At 51.5% G+C, this 21,213-nt stretch overlaps 1 protein-coding gene across 2 annotated transcripts; it reads right to left on the bottom strand.

The window, feature by feature from the left end:
* Positions 1 to 12,636: 12,636 nt before the first annotated feature.
* Positions 12,637 to 20,310, bottom strand: Psmg1 (proteasome assembly chaperone 1). 2 transcript variants are annotated; one of them, XM_010636540.2, is made up of 6 exons: positions 20,118 to 20,310; positions 19,221 to 19,345; positions 18,525 to 18,587; positions 15,006 to 15,204; positions 14,167 to 14,303; positions 12,637 to 12,844 (listed from the first exon to the last, which is right to left on the bottom strand). In XM_010636540.2, the coding sequence occupies exons 1-6, from the start codon at positions 20,293 to 20,295 to the stop codon at positions 12,770 to 12,772; spliced, it is 777 nt and encodes a 258-aa protein (XP_010634842.1). In that variant the 5' UTR covers positions 20,296 to 20,310; the 3' UTR covers positions 12,637 to 12,769. The 2 variants fall into 2 exon arrangements, with proteins under 2 accessions (XP_010634842.1, XP_010634841.2); XM_010636539.2 differs by having other exon boundaries at positions 12,641 to 12,844; positions 19,221 to 19,375; positions 20,118 to 20,245.
* Positions 20,311 to 21,213: the final 903 nt, after the last annotated feature.

Genomic DNA, 21,213 nt, shown 5'->3' with positions numbered 1-21,213 from the left:
ACAGAAGCGTGATGAGGACACCACTCGGGTAGCTCAAGAGGCCAGCTTTGCAGAACACGTGTCGGCTTTTGAAAATCCCACACACACTGATTTTGTGACTGAACCCCCCAAAAGATGGGTTATCACCCCCCTCACAGAGGACCCGCACGCAGCCTCTGGTGAAGGGATGGGGGGACGGGGCCCTGCAGGTCCCAGCCAGCCCATGCACCCATCCCTGTGTCCTACTGCACCGAGAGGGGTCGCCCTGGGCTATGCTGTTACAGGGAAGACAGGATCGCATGGAGGGTGAGACATTCACACAGGAGGTGAACGCCTGCTGGAAGAGATCTGGAAATTCACAGACTATGAGTAGAGGCTCAGGTTTCCTACCCAGTGCTTGAGTGTTACCAGCACGGCCACATGAGGACAATCTCCTTCTAAAGACCGAAAGCTTGGGTCCTGCGTTACCAGCAAGGTCTGAGCTGCCTTCTCCTCTACACCCAGAACATCCGTGGGGCCTGGTCATCAGGCAGAGGGCCCGGCTGGGGGTCTTCTGCACGCCCTGTCCTGCCCTTGGCCTGGGCACTGCCCTGGGGGCCACCACCCCGGGCCAGAGGCTACAGGATGATGAGAACCGTGTGTCGACAGAAGGGCCCTCTCGGAATGACTCGGGGCCACCTGGGTGCCCCCCAGGGCGGGGCCTAGTCACTCAGCCAGGCCTGGCTCTCACTTTCCGTGGGAAGCTGTTGGGGTGCCCTATGTGACCCAGAAGAGGGGAGACGAGGTCCTGCCCCTCATCTTCAAGCATTATCAAGAATAAGCCACTAAAAAGCAGCAGTGACAACAGCGAGTGCCACCACTACCTGAGCCATGAAGGTGGGACCCGGCACCTGGCGATGGGCGGGGGAGGGGACTGCTGCTTTCCCACCTTGACCTGCAAGGACCGTGTCCCTGGTGACATTTCCATGTACATAAGATACCTCCTGCAGCAGCACCTGTGAGCCTTGGCGCTGGGCGGCCAAGCAAGGGCCCAGCAGGTCCCCACAGCCCTGGGGGAGGGGGGTGGCAAGTGCCACAGTCCCTCAACCTCAGGGTTCAGCGCCACCTAGCGGCTCCTCGCGGCTCCGTGGACGCAAGCAATGCAAGAAGGGGACCCAGGGCCCCTAAGGTGTGAAGGCGCCCCTCTCCCGTGAATGCTTGGGAGATTAAGGGCTGCCCATCTGGGGTGCTGGCCTGGTCCCGGGAGCAGCTGGATGGACCCAGGATCCCCCCTACAATTCTTCTAATTCACTTTTTTTTTCAGCACTGAGGATTGAACCCAGGGCCTTTGCAATGAGCTACTATATCCCCAGCCCTGTTTGGTTGGGACAGGCTCTCCTAAACCACTCAGTTGGGACTTGAACTTTCGTTCTTCGTGCCGCAGCCTCCCAGAGTACTGAGATTACAGGTGTGCACCGCCACGCTCACTCTTCACACTATGCTCGTGTTTCTATGTTCACAACTCCCCCTTTTTACACATGTGCACACACATAGGCAGACATGTCCGGTTTTCCTCACATTACAAAAGTGAAGCCTTTGAAAAGATGCTCAACTTCCTCCACCCTCAAGAAGCGTGGCTTCAAGTCGCACAACCCCCAGGATGGCGGTGCGGGGCGCCCCTTCGGGAACCACCCTGCCAGACCGGCTCAAGTGGAGCACGGGGGTCCCCTCGCAAAGCAGCCCCACCCACCTCGGCCCGCGCCAGCCTTTGTGGGTGCACCCTGCCTCTCTCAGCTGCACCCTCCAAAGTCCTCAACCCTGGGGCAGCGCCCCCTGGGGGACACTGGGCAACGCCTTTGGTTGGCACAAGCGGAAGAGGGTGCTGCTGGCAGGAGGTGGAGGCCTGGGGCGCTGCTCAGCATCTCGGGGCGCAGGACATGTGGGGGGGCAGCCTGCCATGGCCCGGACCCCTTCTGCCGCAGTGTGACGGGTCGCGACTTAAGGACAGGCATCTGGCAAAAGACTGAGACTAAACAATTCTGTTTGGGGCCCATCAGAGCAGAGAAGGACAAGCTACCTGAGGGAGAGGGCAAGAGGAGACCCTGCACCCACAATTCCTCCCTCGTCAGCAGGGGCTGCCCCATCCCGTCCCTGTCCCGTCCTGTCCCTGTCGCCTTCATCCAGTCGCCCACGGCCGCTCCCACACCAAGGCTCTCATGCAGAACCACAGAGGAGATAAAAATGTATTCTTGCAAACAGTACTAAGAATCAACAAACGGGATCATATCAAACGAAAAAGCTTCTGCACAGAAACAGCCAAGACAGTGGAGAGAAGCCTGCAGAACAGGAGACAGGTCTGCCAGTGATTCCTCAGACAGAGGACTCACGTCTGGACTACAGAAATAACGCAAACAGATTAAAAGACCCAATCAGAAAAGGGGCAAGTGAAATGAACAGACCCTTCTCAGGAGAAGTACAGGAGGCCAATAATGACCCAAGACACTTAACATCACTGGCCAGTAGAGAAATGCACATTCAAATACCACCAAAGGGCCGGGGATTTAGCTCAGAGGTTCTGCTGCCTGCCGTGCAAGCGGAAGGACCCAATTTCGATCCCTGGTCCCAAATAAATAAATAAAACACTGAGATTCCATTTTACTCCAGGAAGAATGGCCATTGTCAAGAAATCTGATAATAATGACCACTGGCAAAGCTATCTTGTCAGCAGGAATCTAAACCAGTACAATCACTTCAGAAATGTGCCAGAAAACTAAAACTAGAAACTCAACTAGCTATTTCCCTTCTAGGTATCTTCTCACTAGACATCACAATGCAGTGATCCAGGCACCCCTGACGTTACAGCAGCACAACCCACAATAGCTAAATCTTAGAAGTGGCCTTCGTGTCCATCAATGGATGAATGGACGAACGTGGTATGGAGTATTACTCTGTCATGAAGGATAGACTTTGAGTTGTTTATAGGAAAATGGATGCACCTTGAAACCATAATGTTAAGTGAAATAAATCAGACTCACAAGTTTAAGTATCCCATGGTTTCTCTTATACAGAAACCGAAAATTAAAGATAGATACTGGGAAGTAGGGAGATATGGTAGATCTTTCTCAAAGCGGTAAGGGATTAAGGCATGAAGGAAGGGAGGGGAAGAAAAGAAGATGAAAACAGGAATTAAGATGTGTTATGTACATGTGTACGTGTGTCGTGCACCACCTCCATGCAAGGAATGCAAACATGTACTACACACATGTACTAATAAAAATAAACGGTTTGGGGCCCGGATTTAGCTCAGCGGTTCCACCGCCTGCCTCACAAGTACAGTCTCCGAGTCTGATCCTCAGTACCAATCCTACAGGCAACATCTTATTTAACATTCCTTTTTACCCACTGGGTAATTTAGTTTTATCCCCATGACTGATGACCCAAAGGGCCGATGCCATGGGAATGTGCCAGTCACGTGACCTGCAGACCTTCCCCGCCCCCAAGCCATGGAAACACTCAGGACCCCGGCCCGCGCTCGCGGAAGTTTCGAGCGCCTGCTTCCGCTTCCGGTGGCTGAGAGCTGGGGACGAATTTTGGTACCAGGGAATCGAACTCGGGTCCTCGTACTTGGCGAGGCAGACGCCAGAAACACTGAACTAAATCCCTGGCCCTTGTGGGAGGCATGTGCTCTTCTATATTAAATCAAGTCATTCAAATGCAATCTAACGAAAGTTTAAAATTTACCCTGGCTGCTCTGCTTTAAATTATTATCCTTTAAAACGTGGACTTTTGTAAAAGAAACCAAGCCCAGCAGCTCAAAATATTGCAGCAGACACCAGCAAAAGGAATCAGTAAAATTCTCAACCGCTGGTCCCGCTATGATTTAGAGAACTCATGGAAGACGACACCAGGTAGAAAGTTCGCTTGACGTTTAAAACTAACTATAGCTGGGAAGGTAGTGCATGTTTGCAATCCCAGCCCTCTGGGGAGGCTGAGGCAAGAGGATCTCAAGCTCCAGTCTACTCTGGGCAACGCAGCAACTTTGCAAGAACTTATCTCAAAATCAACAATAAAACCAAGACCTGCACATCACAAATTAAATTTTCAAACAGCACCAGAAACTACACAACGAAACAGCAGTGTCTTTGATTTCCCAGTATCCCCACTGCCAAGCAGTTGTCTATTCTGTTCTCTCAGAACTCCTTAGGCACAGCACAAATGTATTTCCTTGTACAAATTGCAGCTGTATTATATATGCATTGCCCTTGTAAGTTGAGTTTTTTTCAACTTTTTATCGTGGTAAATGCACCTAACCTAACGTTTACCATCTTGATTGATTTTTGTCATGGAATCCAACTGTGTTAAGTGCCCTCCTGTTGCTCACCATCACCACCATCCAGCTCCAGAACTTTCCCTGCTAAGCAGAAACTCTGTCTCCTTCACAAGGACCTCCCATGCCCCTCTCTCCCACCGTTCTGCTTTCTGTCTCTGAAAATCTGATTACTCCTATAATCCCAGCACTTGGGAGGCTGAGGCAAGAGGACTGTCACGAGTTCGAGGCCAGCCTGATCGACACAGTGAGACCCTGTCTCAATAAATATATGCCTTTACACACATACATACAAACATACATACATATGGGTTTGTATCCACTGCCCACATGGCTGTGGACACCTGTGCCTGGTGAGAAAATACAGGCCATTATAGATTCTAGAAAGTGTTGGGTAGGGAAATGTGTGGGGTCTCTTCCTTCCTCCATCCTTTAGCCTCTAGTCCAGATGCCAGGGCCCTGGTTGGCCACACTGAAGGTTTTGGTGCTTGGTTGTGTGAAGAATACTGGAATATTATAATATTATCACAAATGTAGAGCTAAAACATGGGTGACCTTTATTGTACTGGCTACAATTCCTAAACTTCGTTTGGTTGGTTGGTTTTGAGACAGGGGCTTGCTCTGTGGTTCAGGCTGGCCTTAAACTCATTATGTAGCCCAGGCTGGTCTTGAACTTCCAGTGATCCTCCTGCATCAGCCTCCTGAGTGCTGGGATCACAGGCGTGCACCACATGACCAACTACTTTCCAAACTATTTTTACCAGCAGTTGCCTGTTTTGCATACAATGTCATGACCAGAGTAGGAGTTCAAGGAATCTCTGCTCAAGGGAAAGACTGGGTTTCTCTGGGACTTCCCAATGGCTGAGGCTTTGCTTGTGGGGAAGTGACCGTAAGTGAGTGGACCCACGGGCACCCTGGCAACTTCCTACTTGGAAATAAACAGATGGTGACATCACAGTTAGCCCTGCGGCCACAGGAGGTTGTGCCCTGGGTGAGAAAGGCTGACACGAGCCAGTGTACCACTGACCACACATAAAGGTTACCAATTTTGCACCAAAAAACAGCTTTCCATGAAACTTTATTGCTTATTCTAGAGTTGTGCTAAGAATTGCATATTAAAGGGTGAAAATAATTTGCTGAAATCTCACTTCTCTTTAAAAAGTCACTGATTAGCAAAATCAGGAACAAATAGCTTTCACATAAGTCAGCAGCAAAAGAGTTTATATAAACAAATTAGCCCTGTCATGAAGAAAATGCTCTAAAAAATGAGATGCTCAACCATAATAAAATGAGTCATCGTAGGAGGCAACATGGATAGAATCTTCTGTAACCTTACGGGGGGAGCCTTTCGCGCAGGGGATGCATCATAGCAAATCTTACAAGCTGTAAAGGAAAATGTTGGTAAACTTGACTTGCATACCTTAAGCAAACTTAAAACACCAACCACAAAATAACCAAAAATTAAATAGGGAGACAATGCCTCGCAAGCTCAAGGTCCCGAGTCTGAACCCCAGTACCAAAAAAATGACTAACTGATTTAATTAAATATGAAGCCCATCTTCAGCCTTGCAATTTTTCCACTGCCGAGGAAAATATTTGCAATGTGCACTGGTGGGGCTGACAGCCTGCTGTTCTCCAAAATCAACTTTCTTTCTCTGGAATAAACTCCTAGGGAGGCCAAGGTGCCCTAGGGTCTCTGCCCCGAGTGTGGGTGAGGCCCACAGGATTCTGTGTAGGGCCTTGGCACGGTTTCCCCAAGAGCACACGCTCCTTTTATGTCCCTGTGTCATGCTGGAGTAATTTTTGCAAAACTTTTAACTTTCCCGTTGTTATATCTGTGATGGTGACATGGCGGGGAGGTACTGGGACCTGACCCCACAACCTTTGCACCGAGTGCCACCTCCTGCCCTATTTTTATTTCTCTGTTTTGAGCCTGAGTCTCTGGTGCGCTGAAGTAGCCCAGGCTGGGCTTGAACTTGCAATCCTGCGTCAGCCTCCCGTGGTGCTGAGAGCACAGGTGTGGGCCTCGTCAGCCGCTGCCCAGGGATCTCCCAGGCCACTGATAGCTGTTTGGGGAAACCACTAACCACACCATGTGAGGCGGCAAACAGCCAGCATGTCCTTGGGTTCTGTGTGTCACCCCCTCCCGGCCCCGCAGTGAGCGCAGGATTAGGCCATGCGCGAACTCACACCTCGCCTTGAATCTGAGGTCGGGGAAGAAGCACAGAGAACCACGCTGGCACTGACACGCCCACAGGTGTCCCCAGACTTTTCCCTGCCTCCTGGCTGGGGTTTTTTCCTCTGTGGGGAAGGACCGCAGAGGACACAGACAAGTTCTGTTCAGTGACAGAGCTGCAAAGGGGAAGTGGGAGGAACCGCGCATGCATAAAGGTTACCTGAGGTCACGGGAGGACCCCGGGAGTCCAGTGGGAGGGAGGGAGGGGAGAGCTTAGCACAGAGCTCCAGGGGGCAGTGGAGCTGCTCTGCACGATTCTGCCAGGGATGATCAAAAACAGTGTAGCTGGGCATGGTGGCGCACGCCTATAATCCCAGCACTCAGGAGGCTGAGGCAGGAGGACCACTGTGAGTTTGAGACCAGCCTGGACTACACAGCAAGACTCTAGCTCCCAAAAAGACAGTGTGTGTTGAAATTTTTAAAGATCTATTATAGTAAACGACACACTGATGCAAATCCCTCAGAAAATCCTCCCCACCACTTGGAGCACACTCATCCCATGGTCCTCGCCGTTTCCTGCAGCAGCTCTGGGCTCCTCTTTCGTGGGGAATGCTGCTGCCACGCGTCAACAGAAAGGCAGCTTGTAAAGACACGACGCTGTGTCCTCAGCCTCCTTAGTCACCGGATCTGACGCCATGCAACTTCTGGCTCTTCCCAAAAGTCAAAATGACCGTGACAGAGAGATGTTTGGCAAGGACAGTGTAACTAAAGACTCTCAGGAGAGAGTGGAGTCGTAATTACACTTGTGCCCAAACACGGAGTGCACACCACCCGGCCTGAGCCTGATGCCGCCGGGGCGTGTGCCTTGTCACAATGTACCCGGGGGAGGTGGTACGGGGAGGACAGGGGCAGAAGCTCTGTATCTTCCACTCCATTTTGCTGTGAACCCACAATGCCCCAGAAAGCAGGCGGCCCACACTCCCCGCCTCTTACACAGCACTGGCCGCTCCCTTCCCAGCCCAGGTCTGCCAGCAGAGTCCCACAGCACCCGCTGCCCGGTGGCCTGGGATGGACGTGCTCGAGAAGCCAGGTGTCCCTCCCCCGTCCTGTATGAGTCGGGCTCACCCCACACAGTGCCAAGTTGTCACCACTGTCCCCACCCCACCCCAGCGCACCCCAAGTCCCGCAGGGCCGTGCGTGACACTGTTGGTCCTGCTTCGCCCCTCCCGGGCCTGGCTGGCACTTCATGCAAATCCGCACAGGGCCTGGAAGCCACAGGAGACCAGGAGGGATGCGCTGCCCCCCGACCCGGGGCCCCACAGGCTAACTTAGCTCTGGCCCCTTGGACACCTCTGGCCCTCACAAGTCCATACCCCACTTCAGATTATCAATCCCAAGGCCAGGTCTCCTGGGGCTAAGTCAGGGGTACCCCCGTCCCCGTCTTGGGTGAGACTGTCTGCTTAACAGCACACAAGACCCAGGGCACAGTCTCAGTCCCTGTGCTCGCCAGTCCATTTAAAAGGACAACTCAGGCATGATGCTGGGGTGGGGTCGGGGCTTCCGGGTCCTTTCTGGGTCCCCCGCACACCCAGACCTTCTCCCCAGGTCCTAGGTATGTTTAGGGGTCCCAAAGCACAATAAGGTATCGGCTCAGACTCTGCCCTCCTCTCCTCCCCAGGATGGAGCAGCATCGGATCCCCGTTGCAGGACCAGCCCCACTCCAGGCTTCCCAGGACACCTTCAAAGTCACCTCGTCAGATGAAAGGGTGCTCGTGTCTCCCAGGAGGCTCCGGGGAGGGAGGCGCATGAAGACTAAAAATGTTTTTGTTCTCATAGCCTGGATCTCCCGACTCCTTCAAGGCCACAAACTGACTGCTTTTACCCGCTACAGTCATAGTTTTCAGTAGCTGTCATGGTAGCACACACCTGTGATCCCAGCACTTGGGAGGCTGAGGCAGGAGAATTGCTGCAAGTTCAAGGCCAGCCTGGGATACAAAAAAAAAAAAAGATAAGGAGGAAAGAGGAGGCAGTGGAAAGAAGAGGAGGAGGAGAAGAAAGAAAAGAAAGAACAGGAGGAGGAGGAAGAAAGGAGGGGGAGGAGGAGAGGAAGTAACAACATCAGTTTCCATGAGTAAATTTTTCTCTTCTGTTGCCTTACCTTTGGTTATTTTGCCAGTGGCTCCAGACAAGCGTCTTCGAGCAGTGTGTCATTTCATACTTGTCTCCTGGCTCCTCGTCCCTCCACGATGGCAGTGGGTCCTTAGGGCTCACACACGGTGGAGCAGGAAGCTGCTAAGGGACCCGGGGAATCGGTCCCCCTCACCTCTGAAATGCTCGCTCCAGCTGCCGTGACAGTGGGTTGGTAGAGAGTGCTCCCCTGGGGCTGCCTGGGGTGGCTGCTCACAGGACACCCAGCACAACTAGCAAAGGCAGTCCCTGTCACGTGACAAGTACTGGACAGCCACGACTTTGAAGGAGACAGGCTACTTAGGCTCACATTTTCAGTCCATGGTCAGCTGGCTTCAAGGCAAGTGGCACAGCACAGGGGCCTGGTGGAGGAGAGCTGCTCACAACGTGGGGACAGGAAGTGGAGGGAAGAGAGGAGGCCCAGGGACCCACCTCTTCTGACCAGCCCCCTCCCAAGAGCAAATCGGCTATGAGCCCTGCAATCCAGTCACTTCCATAGCCCTGCCTGCAAGCACAGAGGCTCCTGGGGACATCTACATAGAAAATGACAGTCAGAGGATCTGCTGTCACATAACGGGAGGGCCCTGTGCAGCTTGGCCAGGCACTCGGGTGCCTCGGGTCCATCCCTGTGGGCTAGCCCTGTCCTACAGCCACCTTTGGAGTGGGCAGCCCCAGGGTCCAGGGAGCCTCTCAGATCCAGAGAAGAATCTCCTCTTTCCTGGATGGAGGAGCAGCAGCCCTGGGCTCCCCTGATTGGACCAATGTGCTGAGGCTGGGACCAATCGCCATGGACCAAGGAGCCGCATGCCCCCCCACAGCTGGTGGAAAGGCAAGGACTGGGTGGTTCACTGTGGTTGCACCTTTAGGGACAGACACAGGTGAAAGGGACCTTGCACATCCAGGTGTCTAGGAAGCTGTGGGAGGGGGAGGGAGCTTTCACTTATGTGTTTTTAGTTATGCTTAAGTAACCACACCTAGTTGGCTTCACCGACACCTTGGACTTCCTCCGTCTCATAATCTGTAACCACGAAGCCAGTCTGGTCAGCCTGCAGGGTGACTCTAATGGTTCTTGCAGGACCTGTTAACAGTAATCAAAATGACACTAGGAGGCTGTGGCAGGAGGATCACTGTGAGTTCAATGCCAGCCTGGATTACATATTGAGAAACTCAAAAACAAACAGCCAGGCGTGGTGACGCACACCTGTAATCCCAGCACTCAGGAGGCTAAGGCAGGAGGATCGCTGTGACTTTGAGACCAGCCTGCGCTACATAGTGACTTCCAGGTCAGTCTCAACTACATAGTGAGACCCTGTCTCAAAAAGCCAAAAAAGAAAAAAAACAGAACAATCAAAATGACTCAATTCACATCTCCCCTTCTTTCCTTTTCTCAGGTGCCTGCAAGGATCAGTATTGCCCTGGGATTTCACTAAAATCAAAACAATGGGCAGAGAATGTGGAGAGGTCTGTCTCTGTGTTGCGGTGTTTGACGCAGTGCCAGAGGGTCCCTGAGTTAAGGTGGTCGCCAAACAGGAGTGGCAACACTTTTCATATCTGGGTATCCATGGCAAACCCACGTCGTGGACCACAAGTTGGAGATGGAGGCTGCCAAGGCTCCGACTCCACCTCCTGAGCTCTTCTCGAAGCCCACTGTACCCAGAGCCCTCTTTCCCGCACAGCGAGGAGCCCAGCGGCGCAGGGCAGCTTCGCTTTCTCCCCTCTTCTCTCTGCCACCCTGCTGCCCCCGTCAGGACTGCCAGGCTTGAACCCAACTCAGGAGGAATCTCCACTGGCGTGGAGAAGAGGGAAGATGGCACTCGGAGGAGAAAAAGCATTGTCTCAGCCCGCTCTGCATTGCTGCGACAGAATGCGACAGAATGCTTGCATGAGCGGCCCCAGAGCCTCGGGTGTTCACAGGTGGGGCTTCTGGGAGGCGGCTGGGCCATGGGCGTGTGGTTCTGGATTGGCCCTGTGGGTTTAGAGCTGGGTGTGATGCTGGGCTGGGAAGCCTGATAGGAAGAGGTGGGCCCTGGGGACATGGCCCGGAAGTGTCTCTTTCCCGCGTCCTCCTCCCACGATCTCCCTACTCCCCACTGCCACACCATGAGCTGATTCTCCTCTGCCAGGCCCTGGAGCCAGCCAACTGTGGACCGAAGCCTCTACAAACAGCCAAAATGAACCTCTCCCTCTCTGACTTGTGAGCTCTGGTATTGTGTTCCAGCAGCAAGAAAGTAACTAAGGCTCAGAGGGCGGGTGATTTCTAATGAGTAGAAATGTTCCTGCTCATGCCTCAGTCAGCAGCTTCACCCCCCGGTGGGCCGGAACCATGGCTTTGTCCTGCCCTGCTGGGGCCTCCTCCACACTCCTGCCTCCCGCTAGCCACTCGACAACGTTCCTGTCCATCAGAGTGGCCGTGGAGTGGCGCCGATGTGAGGAGTGAAGGTTGCTGAGTGACAGCTCTTCTAGGGCCTCTCGCGTTTCTTCGAGAGCAGTGGGACTGCGATTCCTAAGCCGCTGGAATGGCCAACAGTCTCTGAAGATGGAGATTCAGACAGAGCCTCCACAGAGAAGGACGGCCGGGCTGCACAGAGCCCAGCATAACGGGGTGGGACTCCCCAAGCTCACGGGTCTTGGCTGGGATGCCAGCCCACTGTGCACAGCCACAGACTGTCATCCTCCTCCCTTTATTTCCTTGTAGTACTGGGACTGGACGCAGGGCCTTTCCACTGAGCTACATCCTATTTGAGATAGGGTCTCAATAAGTTGCCCAGGCTGGCCTCAAACTTTGAGCCTCCTGCTCAGCCTCCAGGAGTGCTGTGGTTAAAGGTGTGCGCCACCGTGCCCAGCTTCAAAATCCTTCTTTTTCATGCAGCTTTTAAAATTTCCTGTGGTCTAAGTTCTTTATCCCTTATATGCTCGTTATTTACTTTGGGGAAAAGATCAAGAATTCAGTAACTTCTCGGTGGAATGCTCCTCGCTCTGCATTTTCAAATTTCCTTTCCTGTAGCCGCCAGTCCTCCACAGGTCCCCTGCAAGATCTCACCCAGCCTGATGCCACCCAGGAGCCCCGAAGCTAGCCCCATGCACCCTGCAACGAGGGAAACGGCATGCTTGTGAATGCGTCACCGGGCTTCTCACACTTGCTTACGAGAAGCTGAGTTTATTCAACCAGTGCCAAGCACCACCAAGAACAGAGGGGCGAGTCCAGAAAATACAAATGAGCTGTCCAGTCTACATCATATAATGCCTCTAATATTACTATGAAGGAGGGGAAGGAGAAGAGCATCCGTCAACTCCACAGAAGCCATGCTCACCAGGGCGTCGGCGCATGGTGCCCAGGAGGTGTGGGCACCTTGGTCCCGCCCCCAGCCACTCCGGTGACAGCACTGAGGAGCGAGCGCTGCTGACAGGCCACACAGCCGACCGTGCAAGGAGCCCGGGCAGGGAGGCAACCTGTCGGTCCTGGAGACGGTCGCACAAATGTCTTCCTCCCTGAGACGGTCTCGCAAAACAGTCCAAGCTGGCCTTGAACACACTGTGTAGACAGTGATGTGAGCCATCTAGGGCCTCCAGTGACACAAACAGCCTGCTCTGCCGTGTGCGCCACAGGATCGCAACCACTGGTGTAGACCAACGCTCGCTCAAAGCCACAGCCATCCTCCTACCTTGGCCTCACAAATGTGAGGCTACACAAATGTTTCATCTTGAATATAAGGTACCTTCTGTTACCCTATCATCAAACTTTATCCACAAAACAACACCATGGGTCTTGTAAAATATCCAGAAACTTCACCTATTTGGAAGCTTCCAGAGATTACACAGAATTTTTGCACCTAACTCTATTGTGCTGTATTAATGCAACCTGCTTATGTCTGCAGCTTTTCATAAATTTAACCTTAACTTACAAATTGCAAATAAAACAATACTCCCACCTAGTGGACAAAAGAAAAATGCCCGGCTTGTTTGCGCTGTGAACGGTGTCAGTCACAAAGGAACGAGATGAATTCACTGTTTCAAGTTTATTCTGTCTTATCACACCACAGTACAGCCCCTGAGAAACCCCAAAGCAGTGCTCACTGCGCCCCTTCGTGGGATGGGTGCTGGCAGACACGAGACACCCAGGCTCACGTATAAATGTTACTCTGAACCTCGTTTGCCGCCGTCAGCTTCTTCAGAGTCTCTGTGCTCTGGGGAATGTTCTGGAAGGAGACAGGAGGTTGTCAGACAGCAGTCAGAGGTGGCAACACAGCACCGAGCTCACCCCACCTCTGCACTTTCCGCCCCTCCACGCGTCCCCCTGCGAGGCCGGCTGCACGGCCGCTCTGCCAGGTGCCTCTTCCCCAGGAGACCTCTGTCCAGCATGCCTGGCCACACAGACCCCAGCGTGACCAGCCCGCTCTGGAGCCCCAGGCAGTGACTACACGGAGTAACTGACACCTGTCCCCACACCGCTGGACGGGGACAGAAGCCAGGCACCGACTTGGGTTGGAGTCACTCAAACGCAGGGCTCTGCAGTGTGACGTCCACCCTCACCGCAAACTGCTCTCCTCAGCACAAGGGATGCCTTTAGGCCTCCCCTTTGGATGCTGGTGAGCCCCAGTGCCCTGCCGCCGGAGGTGAACGGGACCCGCATCGGCACCGACCCCAAAGAGACGCTCGGCGCAGTCACCCAGCCCAAAGGAGCTGAAGTGCAGGCGAACACGCGTGAATCAGCCTGCCCGCACAGCATCCCCACCGCGGGCTAACGCGGAAGATCCGCTGAGGTGCTCCACGGCGCTCTACCCTGCGCTAGCTCAGCAGAGGGCCGATGGGGGCCTTCGTCCACAGGCTGGGCAGGCAGTGAGCCAGGGCCACCGAAACGAAAGCACACGGAGCGGACAACCTGGGAAGCGCTCAGCACGAAGTCTCGGCACCTTCCCAGGAAGAGACGGCCGCGGGACGTGTGTAACCACCACTCCCCGGTGCGTGGGTGCAGATCGGGGCCAGGGCGTCACGCATGGAGCCAAGTGCTCCACCGCTGGCCTCCACTCCCAGTCCCCTTCCTTTCAAGTGCTTCTTGACCGACAGGACGCAGGAGAGAAGGCAGGGTGTCACCACCCCACCGGAAATTCCAGGCAACTGCGTGCGTGTCCGACGAAGTATTTAGGGGCGAGTCCACAGATCAGGGAAGGGCAGCGGTTTGTTATGTGGTTCTCTACTTCTCTCATCTTCATACACCCAGCCCCCCAAAATTAGGTGAACCCACGTTGAAACAACCGGACACACACCGCCCTGCACAGACCTCCTCAAACATCACAACCGTCTGTTGCATAACTAATGGGTTACACAAACTCCCTGAGCAATGAACCCGTCCGCCCAAGGAACTGCACTCCTCAAACACGAACGTGGGAGTCACTGGGTCGCAAAAGTGCAGCGGAAGAGCGGGCGGCGCTCGAGTTCAACCTGCCAGGCTCGGATGGGCAGCCGTCCACCCAGGGCTCCGGGCTGAGGCCGCTGGGGCGCCGACAGAGCCCAACCTCACCTTGGCCAGCCCTTTCAGGCTCCGGGAAGAGAGCACGGGCTTGAAGGCTTCCACCGTCAGGAGGTCCAGCTTCATCACATCCGTGTAGCACAGGTAGAGGATCGCGGGGAGCTGCCACACCTGACAGTAGCTCAGCACTGGGAACACACAAGGGGAACCGCTGGAGTCTCCCATGACACCGCCTTTAAGTTAAACAGCTCTAAAGATAAAAAACCGCGTTACTGAATCACGTCTGTGGCCTCTACACTGCCATGATGAACCAATTCTTTCACAAGCAACTTATTTTCCTAATAATCTTTCACCTCTGCAGATATCTTTACTTTGTACTTCCTGAACGTAATGTGGAGACAATTTTAAGCAGCTACAAAATGAAGATTTCACTGGCTGTAATAAACAATCCACAGTACCTGTGTGAAAGGTAAAAACTCTTCCTTTAATGCAGTCTGCTGAACACACCATCACATTATGTAAAAGCTTGTGATACGAAGCACACACTACCGAAAAACAAGTGGCCATCTATTTCTGCCGTGATGGCCAGGGGTAATTGGTGATGGTGATGAAAACGTTAAAGCACCAACACAGAGGCAGTAAGGAGGCTTCACGCCCCACCTACGCCTGCCAATTCTGCTGCCACTCCCGGTCCACGAGGGCGACAGAGCGCCGGGCCCTGGGAGGTGGCTCTAGGCGGGCAGCTCTGCTTCCAGGACAGCTGAAAGCCCAGTCCAATGTCCCGCACTCACACCGCAGCCACCGTGGGCCGGCGGTGACCTGCACGGACAAGCTGGAGCTTGCTGCGTGTGATACAGGTACGTCACGTCACGCACCTCCGCCCTGCCTACCTGCGGCGGGAAGGTCGTGCACGAAATTCGGCTGTTCCAGCAGGGAGCAACACACCGGGTCTTTGAAGTTCTGTGTTTTCAGGGCTTTCAGGAAAGGAGAAGGCAGGCTGCCAGCGGGTTCGGAGCTTTTATAGTCGGTGGTGTGTCGACACGTGAGCACGGTTACCTGCACGTTCTTCTTTGGGCAAGAGCCAAAAACCTAACGCAAAATTGACTTCAAATCAAACCAAAGAAACGAGGCATGGGGCTTGCTGCCACCTGTAATCCCAGCACTCAGGAGGGTCTTGGGCCGAAAGTTCTAGGCCAGCCTGAACTACAGTGAGACTCTATATCTCAAAACAGGGCAGTGCACCGTGTGCATGCAGCAAGGCACCCATGAGTCGCTCTTGACCAGAGGCCGCCACGAAGTCAGTCACAAGCACGGTGACGTTCATGCCCTCGCCTGCCACCAAGGGCGTCTGAAAAAGGCTCCCGCCTGGAGGCGCTGTGAGTTACAGCCACAGACAGGTTCCACTTGGCCGGCAGAGGCCTCTTGTACAATTTAAAGAATGTCCGCCTGACAGACACCCAGGCTCACTCTACCTTTTAATAAAATCTAAGGTGACTTAAAGAAGTTTTTTGTTTGTTTTTTTTTAAGGAACAAGAGTTTAGTTTACTGAAATTGTTTGAAAATATTTTATGAAGATGGCTACTTGCAATAATCGAATTAAGATTTATTAAATGCCATAAATGATTTTTTTTATGTCATAGCTTTGTAAATAAGACAAAAATTAACACCATGTAAGTTTGTTACTAGGTAGATCCCATGTAAGAAAGGTAACATTCCTCACAGGCCTATTTTCCTCCCTATAGTACTACAGTACTCAAGAACTGTTCAACTGTGGATATTACCAGGGTTATTTGGGTGATAGCACCAAAATAGACCCAAAGAACACCGGGAAGAAAAGGCTGATTAAAATATATTGCTTTAGGTAGGGACAAGGGGAAAAAATGAGAACCAAGACCTGTCATGTAAAGGTACAAGATCCCAGTAATGAATGTAACTGTACTGTATATATTGCTAGAGAAATACAATTTTGTATTTTTTCCAAATCTAAAATGTGTTAATTTGTTCCACAATACAGAAATAAATGCACTGACGTATCAACCTACACAAGTTAAAAACAGAAACAAAAACTAATTTCGTAACCTCTTCAGATCTGACCCTCTGCCCAGGAGAACACGCGTACATGCGCTGAATATAAAGTCATGTAAGAGGGTTCACAGAAATACAATTTTGTATTTTTTCCAAATCTAAAATGTGTTAATTTGTTCCACAATACAGAAATAAATGCACTGACGTATCAACCTACACAAGTTAAAAACAGAAACAAAAACTAATTTCGTAACCTCTTCAGATCTGACCCTCTGCCCAGGAGAACACGCGTACATGCGCTGAATATAAAGTCATGTAAGAGGGTTCACGGATCTGCTGAAATGAACTCTCCATTTAATGAAATGCACATCAGTATTAACATTTCTAAGTGTGTCAACTCGCTTAAAATAGGTCTTTACCAAATATTTTATATCAATTCATTTAGTTTTCATATCTGTGCTAGCGTCCACTGGACACTGAGGCCAACGCGGAAGGCCTCTGGGGCCCACCTCATCACACGAGGCAAGGGAGGCAAGGCGTGTGTGCCGGTCAGCTGGATTACCGTGCTGTGCAGACACCCAGACAGGCACAGTTCTGTGTCCATTAAAAGTAAGTATGTGGCTCAGTGGTAGAGCACTTGCCTAGCATGCCTGAAGTCCCAGGTTCAATTCCCGGCGCTATAAAAATAAAAGTTTAAAATATATATATATATATATATACACACACATATAAACACATACCCACACACAAATAAGTGTTGAGCATTCCTAATCCCAAAATCCAAATTTCAGAATATTTCAAAAAAGGAAATTTTCAAGCACCCATAAAACACAGATGGAAAATTTCACACCATGAACCTTGCTTCAAGCACAAAATTATTACAGTACTGCATGAATATTTTGCCTATAACCTTGAGGCTGCACACGTAAGGTGAACGTGGAACACAAGTGAGCGTGGCTGTACACCTTGGTCTCACCCCCAGGGAACTGTGTGTGTGCAAACAAATCTGAAATCTCAAACACTTCTGGCTTCGACCATTTTAGGCAAGGTTATGACTGCCAAAATTACAGCTTTTCTTTCGAATTCCTACTTGAGTTCAATCCTTCATTCAAAAATGCGTCTTACTGGGCACACACTACACACAATTTTCCAACAGACAAAGAACCAGCTAGTGCCAGAGCAGCGAGCACCACATCCTGGAGTGTGGAGGGAGCCGTGGCCAAGGGACAAGTGCACTCCAACGAAAACCAGTCTCTCCTTGTCATCACTGTGGGTTTTCACCCTTGGCTGTGACACTGATCCTTTATGTGACTCAGCTTGTTTTTCTTTCAAACAAAATAATAACAAGGCAGATGGAAAGAACCCAACCATCCATGTTTGTTCTGCTATAGGGAATCAAACTCAGGAACTTGCCCTTGTAGGTTGGCTCAGTACGACTGAGCTATATCCCCAGCCCTGTTTTTTATTTCTTTCTTCCTCTGTTTTTTTTTTTTTAAATAAGGTCTTACTAAGTAGCCCAGGCTGGCCACAAATATGCAGAGTTCCTACTGCCTCAGCCTACCAAATGCTAGGATTACAGGCGTATACCACCACTACTGGCTTTTTGGTTTCCATGACCTAGAACCCTTAGCACAGCATAGATTACACCCGTTAGGTTGTGTTTAAAGAGTTCCTTCATTTTCTATACTCTGACAAACTCCTACAGTATTTTAGAGGACACCCAAAACTCCTTTCCTGGATGTTTCATTAGTACATATTAACCTTGCAGAATACTGAGTTTGTTACATTTGCAGTCACAGCAATTGTGATTATGTCCATCCTGCCACCCACCCTTTTCTTATCTATCAGTCTCCCTTCTGCTTTCCCCAGCTCCTGGAGCCCACATATGACAGACGACATGGGCTACTCGTCTAAACCTGGCTTACTTGTCCTAGTTCACTGGCCTCCATTTCCACCTGCTTTCCCACAATGATCGGGCTTCCTCCTGCTTTCCCACCTCACCCGCTGCAGACACCAGGCACCTCCACTAGCACAGCCCCTGGGAACAGGCCAGGAGTGATAGCCAGGCACCTCCATGCCTCCAGGGACACGCTGAGAAGCAGAGCAGCTCCACACACAGGCGGTTTCAGTTCTGAGGCGAGGCCACACCGTGTACATAGTGCCTGTGCCAGTCCAGTCTAGCCAGCAATGTGGACGGGGCCTTTCTTCCCGCACCCTCACCAGCATTTCCTTTTCTTAAAAAAATATTCTTGATGACAGCTGTTCTGACCAGAGGAGACGATCTCAACTCGGTTTTTATTACCTCATAATATCTGCCCACATAGGTTTAAGTGAGACCAGCCACTCCCACAGCCTACCTAGTCACTCGTTTTCATTTCTCTTACCTTTTCCAGCCACTGATACTGCTGATCTTCAGCGACGTAACAACTGCACTGACAGAGGAAAACCTAAAACAGCCAAATTTCAAGGTTTTTGGCCAAGTCAAATTTTACACACACCCAAGCTGCCACTACCTCATACACAACCCTAGGGATGTGGCTACAGACGGGTGTAGAACAGCCCCCCGCAAGGCCCATGCGCTTCTTAGGGCTCAGCACCTCCCCAAATCTCCCCTGACCCAGCACTTGTGGGGGGCACCACAAAAGTCAGGAGATGAAGCCACTCAATGGACAGCTGGACGCGTGGCGGGCTGAGAAGTGGGACCCTGGCCTTGCTCCTTTCACTTCCTGGCCAAGCAGGGAATGGCTCTGCCACTGACTCCCTGGACAGCAGTCTGCCCATCAGGGACTCAAACCCACCCGTAAGCCACAGCGAGCCTTCTCTCTCCATAAGCAGACTGTTTCGAGTGTCTCTGACCAAAAGCTGGCCGACACAAACACTCACCGACTCTTCCCTTGCTCTGCTATGGGCCTGTGTGCTTTAAAATGTCAGAGCCGAGCCATTTCTACAGTTAATTTCCACAGTCTCCGAGAAAGCAACTGAGACTTGGCACCTGAGGGCTGGCAGCGAACACGCCCTAAGATGCCGTGGTGACCACCTCTCAGACTGACAGACAGACCGACAGAGCAAATGCCACGTACCGCAGGGTTTGATTTGAGACGGTAAAACACACAGTAAGCCTCGGTGGGGGACAGCCCGTGCACAGAGTCCGATGTTCTACACCACTCGTTCCAGAGTTTAGCACATCCAACTTCCTCCCAGACTCCTGAATTCATAACAAAGGAGGACAAAAATGCTGCGGAAAGAAGTAATGTATGTAGCTTAGTGCTTGGCTCTGCAAATTATATTTTCTGTTCAATAAAAAGCAAGTTCAAGTTAGCCAAGAACCCCAGGGCGGAAATAGCTGCTGAAGCCCAGCGAATGCTACCGCTGCAGAACAGTGACTGGGGTCTTGTGGACAGGCTCTCGCACATCTCACAGCCTGCAGCGGTCTTCGGAAACGCGGCATGCAGGAGAACGCTACAGGAACGAGTCAACAGTTAATTACATGTGCTTCCTAACCTCCACGAGGACAAGCGGTACCTCACAACCAGGGTGCCCAAATGCTCCCCTGAACACCCTGAAATTACAAAGCAAGGGGACAGGGCTAAACCTTACACTGTTCTACCGTGCAAACAGCGATTCGCCAAGTGAATAAATACAGGCATGAACGCAAGTGCTCAAAAATATCAGTGACTGTTATTTTCAGAATACTCTATGTCCTCAAAGGAATTTGTTAACTTTCAGATATGCAAACCTAGATACTGCAACACATTAGAAACAGCCCCTGAGTACCAAGATCCTGAAGCCAAGGATGTTTTATTTTTTAGGTTTATCACAAAGATGGTATGCATGAACAGGAGACATAGTGACTCAGAAACAAAGACGACCTGCCAAGACTTTAAACAACATGTGAGACCTCACGTGACGAGAAGAAACAAGTAACTTCATTATTTTTTTCTTTCAACAAATGTATCGCCCTCCGCATTTTCACTTACCTACTGCATTATTTCCTATGGCAATTATAAACTTGGAACAGGGATATTTTTCCAGCAGAGAAACTTCCAGGGATGTTTTTGTCTGTCTTCGAAGAAGCCGCACCTCTCTAACACAAGAAACAAGATGAACCTGCAGCAACTTAATTACAACGAGCACAGCATGAAGAAAGGGCACCATCTGTGTAACCTTGGTGCCTTCACTAACAGAGAAAACATGCGATTTAATTTTATAAAGCCTTAATTACAGCCCTAAAGAAATAACAGATTAGGGTGATGATAACCAATGGATAAAACTACTGCATGTACACTTCCACTACCCAAGGGACCTACTGGCTGCTCTTGAATCCCTAAAATAGGAAAACAGGGCTATGTGCCATGAGAAACTGAAAGTACCACCTCCGAGCTTTCCGGCCCACAAAATACTGAATGTGAATCTGCCCAGGCCTCCAGGAGGACACAATTAGACACATCCAGAGCCCTCAGAAGAGGGAAAGGAGGAGCCGAACCCAGCCAAGCACTACGGGAGGCTGAGGCAGGGGGGTGCCCAGTCTTGGCAACCTAGCAACTTAGGAGTTGCTGTCTCAAAATTAAAAAAAAAAAAACTGTGTGTGTGTGTGTGTGTGTGTGTGTATTTTAAGTGCTAAGGATGTACTTCAGTGTGAAGTCTTGCGTTTAATCCCCATAACTAACACACACACAGGAGGGAGGGATGCTAACTATTTTCCATGAAAGGGGCCCTCAACGTGTAAGGTACGGTCCTTGTTAGAATTCCGCAGTCTCACGTTTGAGAAAACGAGGTAACTGCCCAGTGGACATAAATGTCATTGAAAAATCACTGCTAACACTACTCATAAGAAAACGCCTAAGTCTTCTGAGATGCATTCTGAAAAACGCCCAGGCGAAGGGCGGTAAGGAGGAGAAAATCGCCCTAACTCGAGCTCGGCGGGGGTCACGTCGCTGCGCCCCCACCCTGAAGGTCACGGTGCCCCCATTAGGGACACACACTGCTCCCTGACACGGGGTGGAGGATAGCAAGTGTTCTGGAGGGAACTGGCGTGGCTGTACTCCCGCCACTATGGGAGGCTGAGGCAGGAGG

Source organism: Fukomys damarensis, unplaced genomic scaffold (genome assembly GCF_012274545.1).
Source record: "Fukomys damarensis isolate Sample0158 unplaced genomic scaffold, DMR_v1.0_HiC HiC_scaffold_24, whole genome shotgun sequence".
Classification (NCBI taxonomy): Eukaryota; Metazoa; Chordata; class Mammalia; order Rodentia; family Bathyergidae; genus Fukomys; species Fukomys damarensis.
The sequence above is the reverse complement of the archived record's forward strand: the minus strand, read 5'-3'. Positions and strand labels throughout refer to the sequence as shown.

Coding starts and splice junctions, on each gene's coding strand:
- Psmg1 (XM_010636540.2), bottom strand. CDS start 20,295: ATGGTGCCCTTTCTTCATGCTGTGCTCGTTGTAATTAAGTTGCTGCAG. Junction 19,346..20,117: donor CATAGGAAATAATGCAGTAG/GTAAGTGAAAAT, acceptor TTATGAATTCAG/GAGTCTGGGAGGAAGTTGGA. Junction 14,304..15,005: donor GCACGACCTTCCCGCCGCAG/GTAGGCAGGGCG, acceptor GTGTGTTCCCAG/TGCTGAGCTACTGTCAGGTG.